General features: G+C 39.2%; 1 protein-coding gene across 2 annotated transcripts in view; it reads right to left on the reverse strand.

The window, feature by feature from the left end:
• MAP2K5 (mitogen-activated protein kinase kinase 5) overlaps positions 1-19,332 on the reverse strand; it is a 144,597-nt gene that overhangs the window by 47,766 nt on the left and 77,499 nt on the right. The window contains exons 16-17 of one of the 2 annotated variants that reach the window (XM_026121700.2): positions 18,333-18,404; positions 3,787-3,816 (exon numbers count right to left, since the gene is read on the reverse strand). In XM_026121700.2, the coding sequence (XP_025977485.2) occupies positions 3,787-3,816; positions 18,333-18,404 (102 nt within the window). The remainder of the gene's footprint in view (positions 1-3,786; positions 3,817-18,332; positions 18,405-19,332) is intronic. The other variant, XM_064517849.1, reaches the window with a different exon arrangement.

Here is a 19,332-nt window from a genome sequence, read left to right on the forward strand (position 1 = left end):
CAAAATCTAGTACAGCCTCCAGGTGAAATGTCTGGAGCTCCATATGGAGCAGGGAAAATTAACAACAAGATGAAAATCGCTGTAGCAGCGGGGAGTCTGAATTTTTTGAAAAAAAAAAAAATTTAAAGATGAGGAAAGAGAAGTAATAAATTAATGGGGTGTGAAAACATTCAAAGCTTTACAATACCAGGGGCACTATTTGCTCAGATTTGGGGGTGGGGGGAGAAGTGGGGTGGGAGGGGGCAGAAGGGGAGAATGGATTTTTTTTTTTTTTTAAACTTCAGGTCATTTTCATGAAATTTATTAACTGAGGCCTGGAACTATAGCCAAAGGAAGGAAAACATTTCTCTAAATGCAAAAGTGTCTTAAATACAGTCGTCATAATCTGCGCTTTCCTGCAGTTGATTAAATCCTCAGCAGCTTAGTATTGCCTCTTTCTTTGGAATATTTCCCTAATGGATGTATCATGCTTTTAAGATACTGCTTTGCTATAAAGTTCGAGTACAAGCCGGGAATATTCAGTGGGCAATTCTTTTCATTTTGCCTAAATTGCATTATCATTAAACAAGTCATTGCCCCCATCATTTTTTTTATATAATATACTGAATGTGGATCTACATGATTAACCGTACGTCTTTGAGTTTCTTCAGACACTGCACATCTTTGGGGTTCCAACTTAAAATTTAATTAAATAATAAAGGGAAAAGGAAAATGCTGTGAGGTTCTGTAGCCTTTTAGTTTTTTTACAGTTCTTTCTACAGAGACATATAAACTGCCATCAAAAATCATATAAATTAAGGTTAAACTTTTAAAAGACATATGAAACTAATTTCCCCTATGCTCCTCCTTCAACTATTTAAAAAGCCAGACTACATACTAGCGAGTGGCTTTGGTGAAAGGGTTTTCCTTTCATTTTTAAATGTTTACATAGGAAAGAATTTTATTCAAAAGAGTCTGCTTTTCCTCTGTGTGTCTGTGTGCACCATTCCCATTAGTGTTAATAGAGTTATGCAAACACATCAGGGGAAGAATATACCCTTAAGTGCTTATGTTTGTATCTACAGAAAATCCTATGAGCGTCATACTCTGCTTCTTCCAAAAGGAATTTTACATTACAGCAAACAAGTAACAGCACATTGCAATACCATGCCAGGGGGGAAAAAAAAAAAAAAAACCCTCCAAACTAAAAGCATTAACCAATTCAGAAGCATATGAGATTTTTTGAGAACGAGAGTTTCCTTTTGCAAAGTTTTTCTACTGGGAAAGTTTGTTCAAATCTTTACTGCGTCTTATTTTCTTGTTCGAATCACTACCTTCGGCATTTAGCTACAGACGATGAAATGAACTGCATATTACGATAAAAAATTTACACCAACTCTAAATGCTTACAGGCATGGTAGCAACTTTACTTACACAAGTAGTTGCTTGCATGCTCAAATGCTTCCAAGATAGGGCCCTATTGTGACCATCAGATTAAATAATGATAATATGACAAATAAGTGTTAACAAAATAAATGCTCATAGAACTTGGAAAATGAAAAGTAGTCAATTCCATCAGTAAAATATTCTACTAAGGGCCAGAAAACATCCATCCTTTAATCTTGGTGGCATATTGCAGAAGTCCTGAATTTCCACACCGCAATGATTCCCCCTATAAATCTTATTCATTTAAACTGAATTTATACGCACCATTTGTCTATGTCTTAAAAGTAGAGAAAAAAGAAAAGAAAGCCCCATTTTTTTCAGCTACAGCTGGAGACAAGCATTCATCTGCAGGAAATTTCAGGTGTTCTCAAACACATACTAATACTTTCCACTTTCAGAGAGAAGTAACTCTGAGTTACTTAGGGACAAATTCTGCGGACACGCAGCTGATTAGGTCCAGTCGTTTGAATAAGCCCAGCGAAGTGCGGAGGATTTACTCAAGTGAATGACTGCAGAATCAGGCCCTTACTCACGGACGTAACGTGTATTTAGACAGAAACAAACAAGCAAACAAACCACAAAAACTAATTACCGGTCTAATCAGAATGGGTTGCTAACGGTTCCTGTGACCAGCTATGAAAGTACACATCTAAAATACATATGCTTCACATTAAAAAGCCTTATGAAAAGCAGTTGCTTGCAAAGCTTAATAGCTACATTTTAAAGTTTCACCTCCTCAACTATTTTACATTAAAAATATATACAATTTCATGGACTACTGACTTGCCAAATATTCTTTTACAATCCAGAGCCGTTTTTTAATTAGGAGAGCAAAAAGGATCTTAAACTGGCAATCCTGTGTTTTGCTCCCAATTCAGAAAACATGTTTTTGTATAGACACATACATAATGTACACACCAACTTCCTTCCCAAAGCCCCAACGCTTCTGTGAACAGAGGAGCATCTTAAATCGCACCCGAGCCGTTTTCGTCAGGCGCTATAACCCACCGCCTGCAACGAACACCAAGACACCCAACTAGCACACGCGAGTGTGCCAATGCACGGAGGCCGCTTCAGCACAAGAGCTTCCTTATCAACCCTCTCTCAGTGGAGAGGGCTCATTTAAAAAGATGGATAAATATCTAAGGTAGGTTCTGCTAACCAGTTAGAGCTCTCTCTTTCAGTCAGTAAACATTTTCCATACAAGAAGGGAAAGTGAAAAATCAGTTTATTTCTACATACACAGAATCTTTACAAGTCCATAAAAGTGTCAGGAGAATTTGCTTAAAACAGCTTATAAAAATGGGAGAGAGAATGAGTCCCAGCCTATTATTCAATAACCATGTTTGTGAGGCATCTGCATAATCTAACCATGCATAAATTAGTATGTGTATTACAACAGTTATTTGCATAATAATAGCAAGTTAATAGATGCTTAAAGAGCACAGACCAACACCACCTTTAAATCAGACATGCCTCCAGGCACTCTGATCTATATAGACCAAGATGCAGAAAACAGTGTTCATAAAACATGAAAACATAAAAACCACATTCAAATAATTCATTTTAGTCCTTGGACACTTCATTTTTTCCCCTCTCCCAGAAAAGAATAATTTTAAGAACTAGAGTAGTTGTTACTATGAATTCTAACATCCATCTTGCAATAAGAATTTAAAGTAACCATCAAACCTATTTCTGGACTGGCTGTTATTTTTAAACCTTCATGATTTTCAGGAATAAGCATACAATAAATATTAGCAAAGTAAAATATCATGCATTAATACAGTGCTCAGCATTGGCCTACCCACTGCCACTGAAATTAGAAATAGTTTGACTGCTGGCTTCAATGAAACTGAGTTAAGTCAGTGGGAAGTTAGAAAATGCCACTGTTTAAATAAAACACTAGTATTTGATCCCCTTAAAATGGAGAATCTGGAAACCTCTTAAGTATTGCATTCACATTATACTTTTGATTTGTGGAGCATTTTAGAGCATTGTACTACTATTCAAAATTGAAATTAAAAATAAAAATATAAAAAAGGAGTAGATACACCTTCCTGGCTCTGAAAGCACTGTTGTACATACTAGAATATTTTGCAAATGCCTTAATCTCACAACAAAACAATCATTAACATTGTCATAATTTTTATTCTCTCGAGGGAAAGAAAATCTAGAGTTTGAAAATAATAATAATAATAAAAAATCAATAGAGACTTCTAAATGACTCCTTCAAGATACCACTTTTCAATTTAACAGGACAGATTTATTTGTATGTGGCTCAAATGTTCACAATTGCTCTCTGCACCTTCATACATAGGAATGAATGTCACAGTGGCAAACGGCAGTAATGAACAATCTTACCTGAGGATATGGAAACCTCCCAAGAGCAAGCTGGGAAAGGAAATAATATTTGTCTAGTTATATAGATTTGCATGGAGGGCACATTTTCTTAAAGAGAGAAAAGTACTCAACTCTTACTATTGTATAAACTGGAAAACGCCAGCAACAGTAATTCAGAGAACACAGGAAGAGCTGTATTTAGAATGGAGTCATTCACAACAGTTACCTCTTGTTTTACATTTCTGAACATTTCTGCATTTCTCATGCTCTTTTGTCTGTACCACTTAGTAACACTGCTTGATGCCCAAGTTCCTGAGGACTCTAAATTAAACCAGTTCAGTCTCAATGGTGAGGCCAGCAACACTAACCTTTACGGATAATTATCTGCAATGAAGAGGTATTGTAGAACATGCACTGAACTCCCAAAGTTCTTCCTTAACTGGCTCAGAGTAAAATCTGGGTTATATAGCTGAGGTTTGTTTCCTTATTGCTACCAAATCCAGCTAGGAACCTGAGAGTGGGATCTGGAGCAAGACTGTGGCATCTGCAAATCAATACGTATGTTCTTCAAACATATCTTCAATTACACAAGTTATGAATTTGATATCTCGCCCAGACTGTTTTATAAGTCAATTGAGGTGTTATTAGAGTATCTACTAGTATCAGTATTAGGCCTAACAATACTATTATTGTCATAATGTCATACCTAATAATTATTACATGATAAACCCTATGCTTGATACAAGACTAAGTTTTCCTGATTGGTATCTGAACCTTTGAAGCAATTTGTGTAAAACACAACTGGTTTAAGTAATTTTGTCTACTCTTCAGTGAAGGACAAGGGTTTTCAGAGTGGAAACAGCCTCCTCCAGAAGCGTAGCCAGAGCAGCTCTGTCACCTCCCTGTTCTGAACTGCTCTCTGGAGAAGCCCACCTCTCTCTGCAGTCTACGGAGCAGCCACAGGCCCACCAGCTCTGCTGCACTACAGTTGACATTCGTGAAACCTCCTCTTAATAAGCTTCAGAAGGAGGTGTATCAATAGGTTATGGATGTGCTAGTATCACTGATCTGTCTGCATGACAAACTAGGTATTTTCAGGCTGGATTCGGTAACGGCATCAGTGCCGAGGGTCTAAGCCACCATGTTATGGGCCATCGGTACGTGCTGTACCAGGCAACAGTGGAGACGGTGCCCTTTCTGCAACTCTGGCTGCAGTCCAAACCCGGCGCTACCCTAGACGTTCAGCTGTGAGCCTTAGCAAACCCAGTAAACTTCCTCCAGATCCTCAGGGGAAGAGACACTACAGAAGCAGAGGAGGTCTTGAAGTATTTGTGTGAGAGAGGCATGCAACAGAAACCCAAAGAAATGAAACAATCTTTTTCTTTTTCTTTCTTTCTTTCTTTTTTTTTTTTTTTTAAGATCAAGCTACCTTCAAAAAAAGCTTTCCCTATACTGAGATATTCTTTGTAAAGAGTCTATAAACATGGAAAGTTAGTGGGCTCGAAAAGACAGACTTAGTTTGTCCAATAATTCAGTTAATTACTGAAGAGACACATCACAGTTACAGGAACTGCACATCTTAATTCCATGCATCACTCTGAAAAATCACCCCAGTCTTTGCTAAATATCTCACCAGTGGGAGTTTGCATAATGACCGAGGAGGAGCCATTACGGCCGGCTGCTGGACTACGGTGCTGAATACCCATCCCTACCTGCCACGGCATGACAGGGCAGAGCACCCTTTTCCGGAGAAGCTTCTGTCGTGTCACTCATCTATCTACAAGTGATTTGCTTGTAGACTTCCATTTGGGGATCTTTGGGTTTGCTTGGTTTATAAGACCAACATTTACAGTATGTAAAAGGAATCGCACTTAAAAGAGACTTAAAAAGTCGCAAAAGCAAGGCCTCTGGGAGTGCTCAGTTCACCACTGGAAAAGGTAACAACATTAGGATGGCAAGACAAATCAGAACTCTTCACCTTCTTCAAAGTTAAATAATTTAAGCTAACTTTCCCCACTAGTTTCTTATGTGCACTGTCCTCCAGGTCTGCCTCTTAGACCGTAAACTTTGGGGGATGAATTCCGCCCTCCAGATTTGTTTCTGGTGCAGTGCTAAGCTCAGTGCTTCTCTTCACAACAAATTCATCCTCATAAAGAAGAAATCCAAGCTAAGCAGGCTTCACTGCTGCCCCTTCTGTCACCTCCACCTGGTTCACAGCTTCTCCCATCACAGTCCTCCAGCCACAGGGGATTCACTTGCTGGTGGCAGGCTTTGAAACACACTGCTAAATAGATAGGAAAAGCCCTACAGTTGCTGTCATGCTCAGTCTTAAGGACCAGAAGCTGTTAAAATACACTAACTGTGTCCTTTTACCTTTTGGGAGGACCACCCTTAATTTCCAAGGAGCTGCCTGAGATCCTAGGAAGCACTGCGGCTGTGACAGCCGGAAACCTGCAAATGCCAAACACTTTCCAGTGAACAGAAGTAGAAGAAATCCTGTTTTTTCCCATGGCTACTGATTTAAGAACAGTCATTACAATAGCTCCAGATCTATAGGAATGTAATATTTATCCCACTATATAACAAGATAATTATAGGTATCTGCACAGAGCATCATTCTGTAGACCTTATTTAAACAGAAAACATACTGCTGCCTCAGTGATGACTTCTACCTAAGCATCTACGTTCTCTCTGACAATTCCCTCCCCAACCACCACTGGCCACAGCAGGGATTTGCCTGTGTGACTCCAAAGGCAGCGGAGTAACTGGGGAAAGAGTTTTCCACCGGACACAATTATGTAGTGTATAAATGAGCTCTGAAGAATCAGAAACAAATTAGGGACTAGTTTTTCAGCGGTTGTTAAAAAAGAAATGCGTTTCTCAGCGAAGCTGCTTCTTGCCCGAGACCAGCAAAGCAACACAGTGACGAGCAGATCGGCTGGCAGCTCTGCAGCCCCCAGAACCATCGTGCGATTCATCTAGGCAGAGTTGTTTCCCCCCTGCAAGATTGTCAAGGTATTATAAATTAAGAAACTTACCAAAGAGTATGTAATCTTCCCTGAAATAGCCTGCAGATATGTCACTGTACTAAATGTGTTTCAGATTTAATGAAGCTTTAATGTCCTTTTTAATTTTGCCTGTTTCTATATCACCAGGGGTCGAGCAAGGCAATCAGCACTCAAGAGGGTGGTTTGGTTTAAAACTAGGAAAAACTCATTTGCTTATGAGTTGCACTGTATTTTCTTAATTAAATTTACTAAGTAAAATGGTTTAAGTTCAGCCAACCAATGACCTCTGTATGTAGATTTAGATTTATAAATAGCATCACAGTTAAAGTAAAGAAAAAAAAAACCAAAAAAACAAACAGATTAGAGCTTTACTAAAGGGTTTTTCATACTCTCTATCATCTGTATCAAAGAAGTCATTTAAACATATACCGCATAAGCCCAATACAGACTGCAAAAGATATGAACTACTAAGCTAAAGCACTATCAAAACCTTCTCCTCTGCATTTACATGGTGAAACCCAGGAACTTTTAATTTTGTTTTTAATGCATTTTAACTAAAATACAGTATTTCTATTCTGACTAGTTAGGTTCAGAAACGGATCAGTATTTTACATATGCTTGGAGGAGAGAAGGGAATGCTTAAACTTTAAGGAGTTTGTTCTCATTTCCCTCTGGGCAGCTTCACACTACACAAGAACTGCAAAAAACATCATTTAAAAAAGGTGCAGTGAATTGCACTGCCAGCATGCTACAGAAGTATAAATGAGAATCACACCATATCAACAGGAGATAAGTCAGAATAACACTTTCCTACATTATTTTACTTTAGAGCAACTATGTGCCCATGTATTTAAAATTTCTTTTTTGCTTTCTTAAACACAGAAGTAACACATCAGAGCACTTAAAATGGTCATCTTTGTGGTGCTCAGGGAGGTCGCATCATGAAAAATGATGTGAACTTCCAAGTGCACATATCTGCTAGGAGCATTCCCCCAGCCTCGGACAAGGGGGCATATGGAGGCACTGGGTGCACCATCAGGCTCTAGAACAAGAACTGATATGCTGGGGTACAGATAATTCCAAATAACTAAATAAAATATACTGATACAGTGCACGTGTATGCTGCTTTTTATCAAATTATACCCAAATACCCTAAAAACAACTAAAGGGAAAGCAAAAAGAATAAGATGGCCAGTTTTGGTAGCATCAAATGCCTAAACTCTATCTGCTGAGCAGCCTTAAGAAGGGCTGGAAAGCAACTCTAGCTAGGCTCAACCTGTTTGCACATAAAAACAGATATTTAATGTGCAGATAAATGAAGACAAAATTAAAATGACTTGTTGAAATAACATAATTAATCATTTTGGAACTGAAAATGGAAATCCGGAAGTCCTGCCTAACAAGCCTCTTTCTCTACACCAGTCTCTTAAAATGCTACTTGATTGCCTCTTGCCTGTCTATATTGCTAATCCGAATTGCAAGAGCAAGCGTGGGTGAGCAGTCCTCATCCTGCTCAGAAAGTGGCTGAGGGAAGGAAGTTCAAAACATATTTTGAGGACACTCAGGCAATAAAGTCTTCCACTTAGATTATTGGCTATGTTGTGCAAGTTGTTTTTTAATTTACAGTTATACTGAAAAGCATGGGATGTTTTTATTCTTAATCTAGACACATTCCATGTTTCTCAGCATAACTGCAAATTGAAAATAAGCACTTACAATATCGCTAGTGATCTAGCTGAAGGAGGACTTTATAGTCTGAAATGTTCTAAAATTTGTTCTTAATTACCTCGTGCACATTTTACACAATTAAATTTCCATCTAAGGATTTTGCATTTAGATTGTGCACTGCAGTTAAACCCCCATTTTATGGAAAAGCAGCCGCCACTTCGGAACATTCAGACACAGGAAACTTAAAAAAATCAGACTTAACTACTGGATAACATAAAATTCCCTAGGTGAAATTTCATTCCAAGACCAATTTATACATTCCTAGATAGATGGCTTAAAATCACCTGAAACTCTGCAGGGTATGGACCTTGATAAATATTAAATACCTCAAAAACTACCCTAAGATTTTTCTTTCCTTCTAATATCAATTTCACTGTCCTCCTATTGCACGGGAAAAAAAAAAAAAGAATCCAAAAGGATATAAGAGCAATTTACCAGCGTTAAAGTGCTTCTGAGGTTAAACTGACAACAAAGAAGAACAGAAACACAAAGCATCTTGAAGTAGGGTTTCAATTAAATGTGCAGGATTTAGTAATGCAGGACGAAAAAAGAGTTACAAATTAATTTAATCTTCTGCCTATAGTTTGCAGCTGCACTCCAAAGTGTCTGGGGCTTAAGAACAAAGCCTTGAAAGGCCTCAGAGTGAGGAAAGCTTCAATTTTTAATGTATAACGCCATTAGCTGATAACTTGTGGAATCTGCGACCCCTGCGGAGGGGCATAAGTGCGGGTAACAGAGACTGATGAAGTGACATATTTGTTCATGTCTAGAACTATGAGAAAGAAGGTTATTACTAATACCGCCAGGCCCAACAGAAATATGCCCTAATAACCTTTGGGACATTTCTTGGCTTGAGCAGATGAGTTCAAGATCTCTCTGCATAAAATATATTAAAAATCAAAGCCTAATTCACCTTAATTAAAGATAATTAGTTTCACTTTGACTTCTTTTAAATATGAACTATAGTAAATGCACTGCAAACTAAAGACTGCATACAATCATGATTAAATTGCGCATTTCTTCCTATCCACAAATCCACTATATTACCAGGCTTTTTCTGCTACTTCTTCAAAGGTGTTGTCCAGAGTAACAGCGTGCCATAGCCTTCTCTAGAGCGAGACATGTCTGTGGGGGACACCCAGGCTTTTTAAGCCCAATCCGTGTCGACTGTCACGTGCAGAAGTCACACAAACGACAAAGACTGAGGAGACTACTTGTTTGAGTAAAGATGCTTCATGCTTATTTGTTTGCTGGACTCAGATTTCAAGAAACAGCAGTCCTTAAGAGGAAATATTTTAAAATACCTGGGATACAGTGATTTTAAAAATCACAGATCTGATCCAACTGCTGGGACATGCAGCACAACTGAAATCACATCTTTAATTTCACAGATTACAGAACGCTAGAAATGAGTGACTACCCCGTCCATTCCTGTTCAGTACCCACAGGAAAAATGCTAAATTCACTTATGCTGATGGAAAACCAGCTCAGCTTCACGGAAGCAATAGTGCTCTTCTCCATTTGCCCTGGCATTAAAGCGCGCAGGCTCTGGCAGGAGCACCTTCCATTACAAACCAGTTACAATAACATAGACAAAGGCAGACTCAGCTGACAAATACTTCTAATGTTTTAACTTTTCAAAAGTAGAAACAGCTACACTACTCCGTGTAGGAGCAGGTAACCTTAATCTGTATTATATAAACCTACACGTTACGCATCCACCCAGCTGATATCCTTTAATTGTCCATTCATCTATCCACTCAGGTGGAGGACGATATTATTTATTTTGCTGCTACACAGACTGCCCACAGTGGCCTAACAGCAATTGCTGAGAAACATGATACATTGAGGTCTCAACCTGCGCAAACTGTACCTAAACTTACACTTTATTGCAGCTTAGTTCACAATCTTCACCTAATATAGGGTTACATCCCAGCGCAGCAAGCGGATAAATCATCCTGGAATATTACTCTGGCTAAGTTTAGCTGTGAGTGGAGCATATGTGCTTCCAAGTCACTGAAGCAAAGGCCCATAAAATACACTAATTACTGGAAGTTATGGTCACTGAGTGATTGATAGCGCTCTGCAAGGCAACTTCCCCATTTTCAGCTATTCTGACGGGCCTCCTCCACCACAGAGCAATTATTAATTCATGACCCAACCCTCAGGCACTGGTACCTTTACTTCTAATTCTGCTACCACAAAAATAGTGATGTAGCTGGACATTGCCTTTCCTCATCCTGATGGTCGGGTGAAGATGGCAGATGTGGAAACTGAGCTAACACCCACTGCTTGGATAAATCACCCAAAATAGCTCCGAAAAAAATGTTTAGGCCAGCATTTTCCTAGGAACAAGTTTCTAAAATATGTCATTCTGTACAGAACAATTAAAACTACACAAATATTCTACTGTAATTTTTCCTTCAAGTTATTCAGCGAAATTGTGTGTGTGTAACAGCCATTGCCCATGGCTGAATGAAGCGTGTAAGGGTCTGTCCATTAAAAACGTCTCCTACTAAACAGTCGCACCCATGCAACCATCCGTGGTCTAAGCTGAGAGATTCAAGGGCTCAAGCATGAGTCTGCTCTCAATCAGATTGCATGAAACCAGAAAAAGGCCAGAACCGAAACACCTTCTTCTCCCTAAAATTGATTTTTCCTCAGGAAGGTCGTGGCCAAGGAAACCATCACTGCCCAAGGCCCTGCTATATGACCGCTGCTGGCCAACAGAGGACGTCAGCCCACAGGGATGGTAATCCAGCACTTTCAGAAGCTCTGCTTTTAAATTTTCTCTAATAAACAACAGTATTTCAGAGATAAGTTATTTAGAGAGATTTGCAGCTACCAAGTAAACACCCATCGCATCCAAGCACTGCTGGTTACTTGGGTGGTTGGGTGCAGAAGTGAGGGTGGTTTTTTTTAGTTTAGAGAAGGTCAGGATTTAGTAAGAAAAAAAAAAAAGGTTGAGTTATTTAAAACACATCATACTGTATCTACTGAAATGTGATCTGATGTGTTCAACTAATTTTAACAACTTCTTGAATTCTCAGTGTAGGAATGGGGAAATAATACTCTTTTAATATGTTTGGTTAATGCTGTCCTCACACCTTCTAGCAGGAGCCACTCTTGACGGCTCGAATAGCACCAGGGGCACCCTATGAGACGGGCTTTCCCAGTTTCTCCAGTTTAAGCAAGTGGAATAAAATTTTGTTCACTGCAAGTATGTTACACTGCAGACTGGGAGAGCAGGCCTCAGCATCAAGACAATTATTTAAAATTTTGCTTTAAGTTGCTTCTGACAAGTCTTAGACCACCACAAATTCTAGTTGGCTCATTTCTGTACTTCTCTTTTAGACACTGTGAACCTGTAAGCCTGTCACAGAAAACAGCTCAGCCTTCAGAGGAGCCCAGACCCCTGACTCCCACAAAGGTTTCAGGAGAATTAACTCAGAAAGAATCTGGACCCGTGTCTTTAATACGAAAACTTGTGCAGCAGTTTTTGAAGAATACTTTTTTTTTCAAACTGAATTTACTGTTAATGGTGATATGCAATATATAACACGATTCCCAGAAGCTGCATAGTACCAGTACGCTGTTACGAGTGCATACACTGCACGCTCCTTTTTCACTGTCAATCGATGCTTTAGTGCAATTCAGAGCATTTGTTATCTACAAAACCATAATGAATAAGACTCTTGGTCTGCAAAGTCCACTTCTCCCCAGTGCACAGTCAGTTTGCCCACCAGGATGTTCTTGATGTTCATCCCCAGGGCTAAATTTATCGGAGTAGCGGCAAAGAGTTCAAGAATTTCCCATGCTGCTTTTCACATCTGCTTCTTGCCTCATGCATCCCTTTCAGCCTCCCCCGGAAAAACTGCTGCAGAGTTTCAATGTCAGGGCAATGACATGGAACATATGCACCAACTACACCTTAAGATCTCTTGAAAATTTCATGTGGATTCTGCACAGGATTAGCAAATGGATTTGATCGTCAGTGAACACATCTGTAAGATTACCATACAAATCCAAAGCTTCACATTGCAAAATGCTCATTGGACGTGGCTGAAAAGCTGAAATAACTGCTATAGGAATAAAATCTGAAACCAAACAGGATCCAAGACTGGAACTCAAGAGCACTACATAAGTTACAGAGAGGATTGTGTGTTATTTTCCGATTGTGACTTGAAGTATATATCCCATTAAAGATGAAGTGCAAACTACATAAAATTAAATTCTCTTACAAATCTCAAAAAGCGAGGAGAATTCCAGTAAGAACTGTCACTTGATTGGAAACACCTCGCTTCATCCAAGCATTTGGTTACAATATCAAGATTCCTGCTCTGCATGGAGATTAAATACAAATTCTCATTTTCCTTTTAAGCTTGACCGTTACCATCTTCTAATGGTCTATTTGAATTAATATTCCTCCTGCCTCTACTCAGCGTCGCTTTCAACACCGTAGGTCACTGCATGGTCAGCGTCTGCTTCCAGCAGTCACACAGCCATTCACAGTTGCCCAACCACAACTGTACCCCTTTCTACCAAATCTTCACTGTGTCAAGTGCCAACACAGAAGGCTATGCAGTCCCAGCAAGCTTCGGGTGTCAGACTTCCCCCCAAATCCATCTAACTACTATTGTTTAGGTATGGGTGTAAAGCTGACCACAGACCAACCACAGCATCCAAGCGTAAGTGAAATCCTGCGCTTCTGCAGGATTTCCTGCAGACCAGCTCACTATCTTCACTTCAGTGCTGATGATACCTGGCTGATCACTTACGTTAGACTCCTTAAAAAGAAATCTCCTGAAACCTCCTCTCCTTTACCCTTACATTTACACTACACTTTACATTACATACATTTTGAGTCTTTGTATCAGTTTTATGTAGTCAAACATCTTAAAGATCAAAGTATTTAAGTAAGAAAGGCATCTTAAAGCAGGGCTTTGTCTTTTCTAGCACCCTGTTCAAGCATGTTCCTCTTTGCCTTCGCTGTCCATGAGTGTGCTCTTACACTTCCATGCGTGCTCCTAGCCCCAGCGTGCTGAGGAGCTGAGGGCCCATAGTGCTGACATTACATGTCAACCCCTCTCACAAGATAGGTATATGTGCCTGAAATACATGACACAGGGCATGTTTTCTGGATATATATTGGTGTTGTTATATTTGGGAATGCAAAAAAATCCTGATAATCTGTAATATGATTTCTTGCAATATTGCTTAAAACAGCATCTTAACATGAACAGTGCAAACAATTATCTAGCAAATATGCAGGTAACTGAAAACTCAGGTGACTGCAGACATAACAGTTCTCATTTTGTGAGATTTAAGAACTTGTTTTTAACACTAATACTAAGAAACAAAAGCTTGTTTCCCTGGAGGAGAGAACACAATAATCTTGGTAAGAAAAATGAATTTTGAAAGAGGGCCTGAAACACAGGAAGGTACTTGCTTTTCTCAGCAGAGGACAGTGGAAAGTAGGGACTAGGAGATGACACAAAAGGAGGTGCAAAAAGATGCAAAAGGTATCATTAGAAGATGAAGCCAAACACATGGAGTTCATATTCTACTTCCAAAAGTTACTCAGTCTGTGGCATAAGCAAATCACTCATTTTCTGCATTTAAATACAATATACCACCAGTTGTATTTGTAGAAAAAATTAGCCCTGGATCTTTTGCCAAAGATAAGCAAACCTATGCTATACCTCAACAAACAGCTAGAAACACAATTATATTCCATTCCCTTTCCAAGACTTCCTTCTCCTCACCTCCCATCGCCTCAGGATATGTAGGAGACTGATCCTGTTTCAAAAGTAGAGAGCACGCCTCAGCAGGCAGTTTTAAGATGGTAAAGTCCAGAGGCAAAACAAGAGGCAATTCCCCAAGGGAGCAGGAATACCTAAAAACACATCAGCCCTACAGGGTCAGAGCAAACGTCCTTCTCACCCAGCTCCAACAGTGGCCACTTGCCCCAGGAGAAGTGGCTCAGCTGGAGGTAACGGTAGGCACGCCTACAGCTTAAACCATCGCTACAGAAAGGCAACACTGGACAGCCAAGAATACTGTCTATTAAAAACCAGGAAGATCTATTTTATCCACCTTTGGGTGTTTTAATGTTCATTTTCAGATAGCAACCATGTATGGCAGAATTAGGGTCATATTTATTAGAGAGTAAAAAGAAATATTAGGCAATCCAATTTATCCTCCTGTGCAGGGCACAGTTCTTGAGAGGGAGACTGCATCACTTACAGAATGCAAACAGCACTTAGACTCAGCCCAGGCAGCCTGGAGTATATTTTATGACTGAGTTATAAACCCCTGAAAAACAGCTCTTATAATGAAAATGCTGACACAGTCTTCAGTGTAGTGACAGCAATGTCATTGGTTTAAATTGAACTTGCTTTGTCAACCCAAGAGCGCTTAAATAAAACTACATCTGAAAACCTCATGAAAATACTACTACTACAGACTATTTGTAATGAAACACTTTTTATACAGGGTTACAGATTATGTATTAAATCTAATTCACCTCAAAGAAAGAAATTCACCTGAAGAAAAAATATGCAAACTCCAAAAAAAGGAAAATAATAAAAAATAAAAAAGCAAGCTAGGAGTATTTCCTCCATTTTTTGGAAAGAGCAAGACTGACGGGAAGCTAAATACCTTTAGTCATCTACTGCTTCAAAAGGAACGAGAGTGCTCATTGTCTCCCAGACTTATGTGGTACCTAGATCTAGTACTTCTCACTCTCAGCTAGCACACTTCTGGGGCAGTTTCCTTAACCTTCGAAAGCAACAGTTCGGTTTCTCATTACACATAGATTTGCAACAAAGAAATTCAAGGCATTTTAGAAGCTCAGAAGAATACTGCAGAAAATGAGAAGAGTTACTTAGCTGCTGTTTTGTATCATCATACATCAAAACAGCCCTTGTTAACTTAGTCCCACATGAAATTTCTTTTTAGCATGCTGTATCTGTGCTACCTTGAAGTTGTAGGGATTGGAGTATTGCAGTACTAAGTGGAGACGATTTTTAAATCTTACAATAAATGCTAACTTCACTTTTTAACAGCTCCATCAACAAGAGCCTGGGTGTCTGCACTACCAATCCCCACGTCAATAGACAGTGTTACTTTAATGACAGTGACCTTGTGTGGCTCTTTGAGCATCTTCTTCACCTTTTTTGAGACATTTTTCTAAGCCACTGTCCTTGCTTTCATCATTTAACACATCACTCAAACCACTTCAATAAAACAGCGATCTTGTTGAAGAGAGGTCTCGGAGGACCAGATGACATACCAATTAGCAAAGCACACAGAACCAAATTGTTTTGCACATCTGGTTCAGGAGACATTCACAGAAAGTGGGAGAGAGAAAAAGAAGTTGAGAAGGTTTGAAAGTGGAGAGTAAATGCAAATGAAAGGAGTTTTCCTAATATTGGCTGATATGATGTGAAATCCGTCCTTTAATTTATGACTAGCCAGGTTGCCTACTAATAAGCCTAAACTAAATTCCAAATATATTCGTCTGCATAGAAATTCTTCACAGCTTGGAGACTGGTGTTGCACACAGAAATACATCTTTTATATCTCTTATATTCAGCAAAGGAATCTGTAAATATTTGCTCTACACGACTTCTGCATATGTATCATTATGCCACTGTGAATCAAGAATACCATAGTCAAATATCAATGTAATGCAATCTCATTTTAGCCCTTTGTCAGTTAGATTCATTTACAGAGTGTGTGAATATGTCCTGTACCTCTTCCAAAATTCTGAGTGCTCTCCAACCATTGAAATTTGCAGTAAAACAAATTAACAGCATTGCATCCCCTGTGACACATTAGAATATGTCACTATTGTATATACAGAGTTAGCTTTAATCAGACTTGAAAAAAGATTTACAAGATCTGAATGCACTGATTCAGCATTAAATATTTTCATTTTGGTTAAAACTGATCATGCATTTGGCAAGGAATCTTTATTGTTTGAAAACACAAAAAAAGTCTCACTTAACTTTCAGTCGGCAAAAGGTGAAATTTGCCTAGAGGGCCAGCACCACAACTACTTAACTTCTGTCTAACCCTCTGCTAAGAATCTCAGTTGTACTTCACCAAAAGGTATACTGAACTTCAGTTTCATGACACTGTATTTATCAGAAGAGAAGGGAAGGGCACCTATATTTTTCAGTAATCATATCATGCTTTTGTCAGTCAGGCCGTACAGGAAAGATGATGCAAGTTTAAGTCAGAGGTTCTGACTAAGACCAAAATCTTTTGCAGAAATGCATGGAGGCCTTGCTGATTGACACGGGAATGCGTGGAGTTTTCAGGTGACAGGGAAAACAAGGAAGAGAAAAGCGAGAGCATTGTGCCAATCATACATGAGGGACAAAAAATATCAGTGGCCAAGTAAATGGCAACCACTCTGGAAAGCAGCTACTGTGTCTCCAAAATTTGCATGTTTTCCCCCTCCTAGTCAACTACTGGCATCTGTAGAAGAACAGGGACCTTTGTTTATACAAAATTTGCATTACTATTTGTCCCAAAGTCAGTGAGTGAAAGCTCTTTCGCTCGGTCATTATGTGAAATCTCAGTGGTTTTAATTATCTGAGCGGTTTGAACGAACTGCTCATGTAGGAAAAACAACCAAAAGGATCAGACCTCATCTCTGCCAGACTCTCAGCTAGTAACGGTGATCATCCCTAACACAGTGAATATGATACGCTTACACATCTGTTACAAATGGAATAGAGCTTGTGTAACACTCATACTGCCCATGGGCTAGGTACTATCCAGCTCTGATCCAAGAGGGGGAAAGTTCTTTTACGGCATTGCTCGTGGACTGAAAAAGTCTCTTGAGAGCCTACGCCTATGCTTACGAGGCTACAAGGTTTTCAGACTGTAGTTGGCTTGCTTGTGACCAGCTCGGGCCAGTCTGGAAAAGGCTCCATAAATATATCCTTCTAGCACCACCAGACCAGAGTTACCTATCCCTTCTCCAGGACCAAACTAAGCCAGATCTGATTTTACTTGTCAAGACTATAAAAAAGACAGGCATTTCTACTCATCTTATACACTCAAGGTTCTCTTTCGTATAAGCAGTCCTCCATTTTTATAAAGTCCTTGAAATTTATGTTTTTAAGACATCTGATGAGTACCGAGTAGAAACAACAAACCACCTTTTTCCTGAATAAGAACCGACCTTGTTCTGACTAAACTTGCAGAAAGTATGGATTCCCCTGCATTGCTGTTTTTATGATCACATTCTTTTTAAACTGCTTCATTTCGATACGACTTTCCCCAGTTTTAAACTATGTTTGTGAGAAATCTTTCTAAAAACCCTGGTGAGCACTTAAATCCAAACACCTTATTTAATCACACTGGGAAGGATTCCTATCATGTTGCAAGTATTTCTGCTAAGATTTTGCAAGGACATTAACCAACTCAAACCTTGGATTTGCATAACTATTTTAACTCTAATAATAGCCCTCTCTGTCCTGGCCTGTGAAGATGTGATAAAGGATCCTGCCATCATCAGCCCCAGAGGTGTTGAAGGGATGTAGAGGCATCCATGTACCAGGCCCTACCTTCTGCTTTCACAGAGACCTTTAAGAGAGCATTTAAGACTGTAACAGGCTTGCACAGAGGCTCTCTAGATCTAACTGAATTTAACTCCGTAAGAACAAATCCATTCTAGATACAGCCAGGAAATTTAGCAATAGTTAAAGGGTGTATTTATAAGAGAGTATAGAAAAGACTAAATTAAAATATTCTGAGGTTAGATGTCATTCGATTCTTTCAATATGCACAAGAAAATGATACATATGTACATACCTCCATGAAGGAAATCCCTAAACTCCAAACGTCAGAATGAATTCCATACTGTTCTCCCGAAATTCGTTCAGGCTGCAAAGAGACGGAAAAAAACATCTTCTTGAGCCTAGCAAACAAACATGCAGACTTCTCCCACAAAAGCTAGCCCAGGGCAAGTAAATCAACTGCGAAAACGCAAAGCACCTTAAATTAGCTCACCAGCTAATCTGACAGATAGCAACAATACTGTTCAAATGTGGTGGGGTTTTTTTTGTCTCAATTCTGCAAGAGCAAAGGGCTCAGTTATGCTCAGACTTGTGACCATGCGTTGCTATGCATCTTGTAAAGATGGCCTTGGCATTTGTGTTTGGGCTGTTTTATTCGACAAGAAAGCCAATGATTTGCACATGCGCAGCAAAGCACAAGGTCAAGTTGTAAGAGTCCATCAGTGGCATACATCTATTTCTAAGCCCAGACACAGCAGTAAGGTATGCCAGGAAAACAGACTCCTAATGTTGAGTCAAGAGGTTGGGGAGTAACTACGGTTTAATAAACAATCAAAGTCACTGAAACCAAAAAACCCAGTGAGGTCACATGCCCAGCAATTTTATATGTTTTAATTTCATTTTTGACCTATTAAAAAAAAAAAAAAAAGACTTCACTCAAAACTATTAATAGCAAGTTTAATGCCTCATGAAATAGAGCTGTAAAATATAACAGCTAGTTTTTACTTGAAAGCTACAATTTAAGCATTTCCAAGGTCAAGTACAGCATGAAATGCAACAATAAAAGGCTCCCTGAGACTTCTCTCCCTACTGTGCTGTTAATGCACCTGTCTAGCCCAATCACCTATGAAGCACTGGCTGTATTTTTAGTCTTTAATAATCCAGAGACCTTTTTAGAAAACAAACTCCCAAATTAGTGCCAGTCCAATGTGTTTTTGGATGTTTACTCTGCACTGCTAATCCCAGGTCAAGAGCTTTTATCGCAGCAAGAATGTTAAGTAAAAAAACACAGCGCT

Source organism: Dromaius novaehollandiae, chromosome 10 (genome assembly GCF_036370855.1).
Source record: "Dromaius novaehollandiae isolate bDroNov1 chromosome 10, bDroNov1.hap1, whole genome shotgun sequence".
Taxonomy (NCBI): Eukaryota; Metazoa; Chordata; class Aves; order Casuariiformes; family Dromaiidae; genus Dromaius; species Dromaius novaehollandiae.